At 45.5% G+C, this 8,117-nt stretch overlaps 1 protein-coding gene across 1 annotated transcript; it reads right to left on the bottom strand.

Annotated features, from left to right (window-relative positions):
* Positions 1-671: 671 nt before the first annotated feature.
* On the bottom strand, positions 672-7,683 carry PtA15_2A111 (uncharacterized protein; the record flags this gene model as incomplete). The annotated part of the gene is made up of 6 exons (XM_053166099.1): positions 672-992; positions 3,741-3,907; positions 6,541-6,850; positions 7,019-7,395; positions 7,474-7,615; positions 7,675-7,683. The coding sequence occupies 6 exons, from the start codon at positions 7,681-7,683 to the stop codon at positions 672-674; spliced, it is 1,326 nt and encodes a 441-aa protein (XP_053017354.1).
* Positions 7,684-8,117: the final 434 nt, after the last annotated feature.

Here is an 8,117-nt window from a genome sequence, read left to right as displayed (position 1 = left end):
TGTAGCACGATTCACTGGATCAGAATCATCGTCACGAGTAATTAGTGATTCTTGATTTGGAAACGGCTCATAAGGGTTTAAATCTTCATCTTTGTCATCCCGAATCGTCTCAAACCGATTGAAATAAGCGGGCGCTTTTTTGGGTAGCTGGCCCACCATTTCTGGGAGGGCTGAAGAAAACCAGATCAGGGGACAAATTGCTTTTTAAAAACCATAACTCATTGAATCTTGATTAGCATTGCCAATCCTTTCTAAATCATAGTACTGTTAATACTATTGGAATGTACAATGATGTCAACCAATTAGCTGGCTGTTTAAAAAGGCCCTTGTGAACTTTGGCCTCAATCACATGTCAAAGAGGCTTGATTATCAGCCATCCAGGCTTTCTTTTGGGCTCATAACACTAACCAATTTCCAGTATGTCCTTGTTGCTGGCCGCGCACTTCTTGCCTTCGAAGAGCCTACAACGGACTACTTCAGCGCCTCACAGAAGGGCTAGCTCTTCTTCTTGGATCTTTTTGACGATTTCCTCATCAGATTGTGATGGTTCACAATGGCCAACTTCTATCTGAAGTTTTGTTTGCTCAATCTTGGCGAATTCCTTGGCCCTACTTAAGATTTTGTCGAAGGAGGCATTCACGAATTTGTTATATCCAGAGCGCTTGTCATGGTCAAGTTGTTGCATCCAAATCGTTTGCTTGTCTCCAGTGCTTGTGTAAGGAACTAGCACCACCGCGCAGGATTGCACAGAGGTCGGCAGTAGACACTGACGTTTTCACAGTGGTTTCCTCATCATTTGTATCGTTGCTAGTTGTCAATGAGTTATCCGGGTTAGTTCCCTTGAAGTCCAAGATCTTCAACAAAAGATAAAGTTTTTTACGTAGGCGGCCGATCATCTGCTGCTCGACTGATTCTGCACAAATCAAGTGGTAGACGGTAACCTTCTGGGTCTGTCCAATTCGACGAACTCGGGCTATTGTTTGGATATTGACCTGAGGGTTCCAAGAAGAGTTGTAGAAGGACCCTGGAAAGCCCCTATGGAACACAGTAACCTAAATTCCAAGATTTTTGAAAAATTCATACATTTTTGGAGCCCATTCATACACGTTTTGTGCGTAGGTGCAGAGCTTTTTCAAAAAATTCATACAAATTTCGTGCGTTGTGGTGTTCTGTGCCTGTGTCAATGCCAAAAAGGGATACAACAGAGGGTGGAGACAGTACAGTCATCATAGAAGAGGAGGAGATAGTATCACATCAACAGTTAAGGCACATACGAACCAAGGAAGGATTTGTAGTAAGGGATAGTCTCAACCAGGAACGGAAGGAAGGGGCGCAAAGGAAGAAGGAAGGGAGGAAGGAACAGGAGGCAGAGGAGGAGAGCCCCAGACCCCCCATAATTCTGGACAGGCAAGGGTACTTGCATTCTAGACAGGTGTTTGCTCAGGGAAGATTCTATCAGGAGGCTGTGTTGTTTGGAGGTGGAGTTAGAAGGTATCTATTAGGAGGCTGTGTTGTTTGGAGGTGGAGTTAGAAGGTATCTAACACAGGCTGCACAGCATCTTTGGCTGGAGTCTTTATATTTGTTTGTTCAGGGAAGATTCTATCAGGAGGCTGTGTTGTTTGGAGGTGGAGTTAGAAGGTATCTAACACAGGCTGCACAGCATCTTTGGCTGGAGTCTTGGTATTTGTTTGTTCAGGGAAGATTCTATCAGGAGGCTGCGTTGTTTGGAGGTGGAGTTAGAAGGTATCTATCTGAAGGCTGTGTATTTGTTTGTTAGTTTGTATATCATAGATGTTTGGCTGTGGATTTAAAGTGTATCTAGCACAGCAAAGCTGTGTTGTTTGTATTTGTGGCTGTGTAGCAAGGCTGTGTAGGTGAGAACCTCTGCAGCAGAAATCCCTCACAAGGAGCTTCCTGCAGCAGAAATCCCTCATCCTCCAACATAAAAGGAGGGCCTCTCCCCACTATAATTTTCCTTTTTCATCATCAGCCTATAGAGGTTTGGTCACTGTGGTTAGTTTTAGTTTGTAGCAGCCTAGGAAGGTCTGTTTATTGTGGTTATTAGTAGTGGATTAGTGTAGAGAACTGTAGTGTGTGTTAAGAACAGTAGTAGAACCAACAACCAACCAACCAACATCCAACACCCAACCCATATATATATATATATTTACTTTGTAACAGATTATTTATAACAACATAGTGTCAGCAATTTAACATCACAAATTCTTACAACATATATCAAACTTTATCGCACCCACCACGTTAAACCAAGTTACAAAAGATTCACCTCAACTATTGATGCAAGTGATCTAGGTCAGATAGAGATTACTATACAAAAGTAAGAGCTATCTTTGGAATCAGCCACACCATTTAAATATTGATTACAAGACTCTTGGTTATTTGCATAGTACCATCAGAGGGGCAGGTCTTTCAAACCACCCGTAAATTGTAATAGGCTTTCAACCTATTCACAACTTATCTCCCCCTCAACGGAACTTCGATTACCACTCATCCATCCCTTTGGAGTCCCTACAGCGTACGTTTTTTTTTGCCGCGGGCATGAAGAAATACTCCCAGAAATACTTTTTTGAGTAGCCATTTCTGCTACATACCCAGAGGAGCAGTGACAAAGGTAAAAAATGGAAGAAGAAGATATTTTAAATTTCATATTCAAGTAGAAAACTGCATAGACTATCATCAACAACTGATTGTTACTCTTCATCTACATTTTTATTGCTTTTTTGAGAGCTTTTATCTTCAAAAATTTGTTCTGCCAGTGTTCTAGAAAAGCAATTTGAGACATTGTAAGAAGAAGAGAATGTAAACTCTGGGAGATGGATACACAATTCCCACCAGCACCGTAATATTTAAGCCTTGGTGACTGGGAATAAATGGTGCAGATGTGCTACTTCAAGATGCACAAAAATCCCGGAACTCGGCAAGGAAGTATAGAAACCAGCCACAATTGGGCTATGTGGTTGATACAGGAAGAGCTGGACCAATATAGGGGGGGGGGGGTGCAAAAAAAACCCTGGCATCATATCCACATTCTCATACATTTTTGGTTACTACCCCCCTTGTCCCCCAAAAAACTTCATACAATTCGGGTGAGTACCTTATCCGCCAAATTTCCCATTCATACATCTGGGGTGCGTACGTTTTTTGTTTTTTGACCAAAAATTCATACATTTTTGTCACTGTGTTCCATAGGGGCTTTCCTGGGTCCTGTTGTAGAGGACGACCGTGTGGGCCGCAGTGAGATTGATGCCAAAGCCACCCGCTTTAGTGGAAATCAAGAATATGGGTACGACAGGTGGAGACAAATATCCATGTGATCTGAGAGTATCAATTGTTTTGGATCGCTGGAAAATGTCAATCGCCAAGTTACGTCGAGCCACAGGAGTTGATCCATCCAATCTGAGCGAACTCTGAGGTAATTGGTTTGTCTTAAGCTCAAAAAATCTTCCATGGTAATTGGTTTGTCTTAAGCTCAAAAAATCTTCCATGGATGAGAGATGCAAAAAAATCAATCTGATCAGAGTCCAGAAATTACTTATTCAAGCTTATTTTCTCAAAAAAATGGAGTACCATGCAGAGCCAGGAGGATCAATGAAGATATTTTTTTGTTTCGAAGCCACTGAGGCGTCCGGGAGTCTTGGGTTCTCAGATGCATGTCCCCTGAACCATGGCAGAATCGACAAGAATAAGTCTGTTAACAATCAAATGGACAAAGCAATACTTTTGGACAAGTATCGATCGGCCATTCCCAGCATTGACAGGCATTGGCCTTTAAATCTTCGGGGGTAGCCATGACTACGAAGTCGATCACCCATTTCCGGCCAACCGGTTCGCAGGCCCATTTTTGAACTGGCTGAATTTCTTTGACGGCTGGTTGGCGATCAAGATCTTCGAGAGCGAGAATTGGAGAGAATCACTTTTTAGCAAAGTGATACGCCCCAGGAGGCCGGCGGAGGTGGTTGGAAAGCAGAGAGGATGAGTTTGAAGAGTTTGTAATTACAATGAGGTCTGCTGACCTCTTGGGTCAGCCGGTCAAGGGCCTGTTTGTCTTGGATATAAATCACATCCTGGTATTTCTCTTTATCATCAAGAGTTAGAGACCAATCTTCATTTTCATATCAAAGTGATCAAGCCACGGAAGACGGGAGCGGGCCAGGTCAACCTAGGTGTTGGGTTGCTGACTGGCGGGCGACGTTCAATGCGAGTGATGACACTCTAGGGGGGTATTCCGGGTGGATAGGATCAATTCAGGATTGAGCACAGAAGTCGAGAGAAGCTTTGGAATCTTGGTACCGAGGCCAAAGAACCAAGCGGGTGCATGTCTTTTCCTCACTCTTACATACATAGCTTGTTACCAAAAGTTAAACCCCTATAACATTTTTTTTGGATTAAATCTTAAAACATATCGGGACATAAATAAGAAATAGAGAAAAATACCCTAGCGGCAACGGGAAACGGTTACCGACGTGGGTAACACGCAAAAAATCGATACAGTAGCGATAACGTAGCTACCCTGTGTTGTGAGTTGTATTGGGACCGATGGAATAAATGAGCAAGGAGGATGAGAAGAGCAAGACGGTTTGACGAAAGGAGCATAGTGCGGATGACGAGAGAAGAGCAAAAAATCAATGAAAAGCAAAAGGTAGTGTGATTGCTAGTAGTTATAGGGTCGACGTAAAGTCTTGTCCAGATCCAAGGAGGGAGTGTCTGAGCTCCGGAATGATCGGAGAGATTCATCCTGCAAAACAAAAGCTAATAAGAATCTTATTCGACTTGGGCAGTACTTGTGCTAGCCTGCTCACCGGTTTGATTGAACACCTTCTGGGTTCTGCTTGACTATTTTTTTGCCGCTCGGCGTTTGGCTGGTTTCTGGGGAGGTTCGGGTGCGGGATGTTGAGATGGGTTCGGGGAAGGTAAGGGTGACTGAGGTGTCTGCTGCTCGGGAGCCCTCGGATAGAAGACTGGGGTCAATTTTTTGATCCATGCTTCGGTATTTGGATCGCGATTATCGTGAAGATTCAGCAAGTCGTCTGGTATCGCGGTAATCAACCGCTCTAGCCCAGCGCGCATTTCAGACGTAAGGCAAGCGATTTCGCCCAGACCAAGAAACTGGTAAGCAACTCTTCGGCCGTCAACAGGTTTTTCCGGCTTGTTTTCCGGCTGCTTCCAGGTTACCTTACCAGAGGTGGCTCTCAAGCTGAATAACAGAATAAGATAGGGATTGTTGATGCCTTCAATTCCCGCAAAGCTTTTGGACCAGTGATGACTCTTATCCATGCGAACTGGACCTTGCCTATTTTTTGTTTGAACACCACAAAATGTGATGTTGCTTAATTTTAGCTTTGAAGATTGAGGTGCGGATGGAGGTGCGAGATAGATGGTGAAGAGCTCGTCAAGACCAGGTTGCTGACTTCTGCATTGCACCGCAACACCTCGGTATAAAAGCTCCAAGAAGTCAGTGGCGCTGGGTGTGTATGAAATCCGGGTAAAGTGATTGAAGAAGATCCGCCCGTTTTTCAAGAGTGTGTTTCTGTCATCTGGATTGATACAGTCAAATTTCATGTCGCTTGGGTTTCTGCCGCTCAATGTCTGAAGGAAATCTATCAATCGCACTGAGTATCCATTTGGGATCGAGTCGGTGTTCTTGTGAGGAATTGGCTTTGTTTTCTGCATAGCGCGTATCAAGATCAATCTCGTCGCCATTTCTCCGGCGTCTCCGAGGGCAACGAGTCCTTTGCTCACCGCGGAAGCAAGAGTATTGATGCACTCGATCCAACGCTCATCGTCGGATGCAAGAACTCTGTTAGCCGCTGATGCATAGACGAACTGCGGGGGATAATCGCTGACAATCATTTCTCTCTTTGGGTCGATAAACATACAATGCGCCGCATGACTAGCAACAAGCTCCGAGTTGATCGGCGCATGTAGAGATACCCGAGTTTGTATGATCGAGCCCAGAATGGCGAAACATTGCGGGCTAGACAATGCTTCAGGAGAAGCCGATCGAGTCTTGAACAGTAATTTTGCCTCAGCAATCATCGCCGTGGTTTGGACGGCTTCTTTCGGCGTTTTTATCATTGCACCCTTGAAATACAGCCCATAAAATGGGCAGCCATAGCTAAAGAGCCGTTCGGGCGATAGCAAATCCTTCCACGAGCTGGGCTTCTCTTTTGGGACAAACGCATCAAGTGTTGAGATTTTGTAGATTGGCGCAAATAAATCAACACCAGCACCGTGGAACCTTGTGCTGGGGTCTCGGTCTAGGGCAGGATTAAAGTTGGCGACGCGGGAGGTCGTATCTGTGAAAACACTAAAGAACCCCATTGCGGAAGGTATTCCCGATAAAGCTCGACGAAACACGCGAAAGTATGGAATCTGGAGTTGTTCGTCTGTATGATCTATCAGGTTGCTGGCTTCGTCTATTGCCAAGAGGACTTTGAGATTTCCATGTTTTGTAGATTCCATAATTTCATCCACTTCTGATACCGCAGCAGCGAGTTTGTCCCTCGTGCCTAGGTCACCTATTTGTATGTCCTCCCAAGTTAGGTTCGACTCTGAGCTGGTTTTCATTTTCAAGTTATTCAATTCATATTCGACCTTGGCATTGAATTTATCCTTCGGAATATTGTTCATTTGAAAACTGTAGTCGAACCACTCAGATAATTGCTCTTCCAAGCTTTTAGTACGTATATCGGGTCGTTTGAAAAAATCATACACCGCCTTGAGAATTGCGATGATTAGGTAGGAATAGTGCTGAATCATGTTCGGTATTGGTTTCACTGGGGTAAAGTGTGTAGCAAGGTCGGAACGAGGGGGCTGGCCAGTGGATTTCTGTTTCCGGAGACAGATATACACCACGCACACGTGTTTAGCCAGCTCCTTGAGCAAGCGGGTTTTACCGGTCATTGTCGGGCCGATGATTGAAGTGTGGGGTGCTTTGTATGCATCTTTTTTCCATTGACCTGCATAAAGTTGTAGAGTTTCTAGGGTTGGGATAACAATAAGATCGTGTCCCTGATATTCTGCGTCGAACCCTTGCTGGACGATTTCGGTCGACCAGTTGATCTGTGGTGTCGCAACTATCTGTTTGGCGGCGCTGGGAAACCCCAGTGCAACAAGCATCTCTTGATCAGTCAATACAGAAGCGTCGCGCTCGGGGAATCGGACAAAGTAGGCACGCCGGATCAGTGTCTCCGTCCTATCGACATGGTCTTTTTCGTTTATTCCAAGCTCCTTTTGGAGCAATTTCCAGGATCCCGTTTCCCCTGCGGTAAAATAGCTCCAGAGCAAGGCAACAATTGCGCGGCGTGCCGTGGCCAGGTTCACAAAGTCAAACACACTGGCTAGTTGGTCGGTGTGCTCGTGCACCTTTTCCACTTCAGATTTTTTTAGGAGTATGAACTAAGATCAGTTTCTATTCTGTAGCTCGTAATCAACCAAAAAGAATCACTTACGTCCAGCAGTGTCAAGAAGGCTTTTCCAAAGATCGTCTGGTTTCACGTGTTGGGAGTGGATTTCCACAAAGAGCTCGCGTTCATCGTCAGTTTTTGATGATTCGGGTTTGGCTGGAGTAGCTTTCGATTTCTCCCTTAACTGCTGAGGTCGGACATGGAGATTTCAGCATGAATATGTAGGAAGCAGAGGGGAAAACTTACTGGGGCCATGGGGACGGGGAAAATCAATCGGAGGGCGAGAAAACTGGAATGAGCTGGATCTGATGCGAGCGAGGGAGTCACTTGTAGATGTTGGTTGTTGTTGAAGGTTGAGAGGTCAAGAGCTGTCAAGAGAAGTATTGGTGCTGCGAAGGATTGCACTGCGTTCGGCCGGTTTCAGCTCGAGGTGCCATCGACGCCCCGGGGGAGGATCGGTTGGCGAGACTTTCCGCTGGGAGATCACAGCCGACCCGCCGAGGACGACCCAGCGACAGCGACTGAGAGCATCTCCGACGGACTCGCTACACTACACCACTGTTCGCAGTCGACGCAAGCTTAACGTAAAAGATTGTGTCAGCCCGACCTCCCCAACCCCACCAAAAAAGTTTGGTGGCCGACCTGATGTCTCTACGCGGGAGGCCGTCGGAGCCGCAGTCGGCATATCT

Source organism: Puccinia triticina, chromosome 2A, assembly GCF_026914185.1.
Source record: "Puccinia triticina chromosome 2A, complete sequence".
Taxonomy (NCBI): Eukaryota; Fungi; Basidiomycota; class Pucciniomycetes; order Pucciniales; family Pucciniaceae; genus Puccinia; species Puccinia triticina.
The sequence above is the reverse complement of the archived record's forward strand: the minus strand, read 5'-3'. Positions and strand labels throughout refer to the sequence as shown.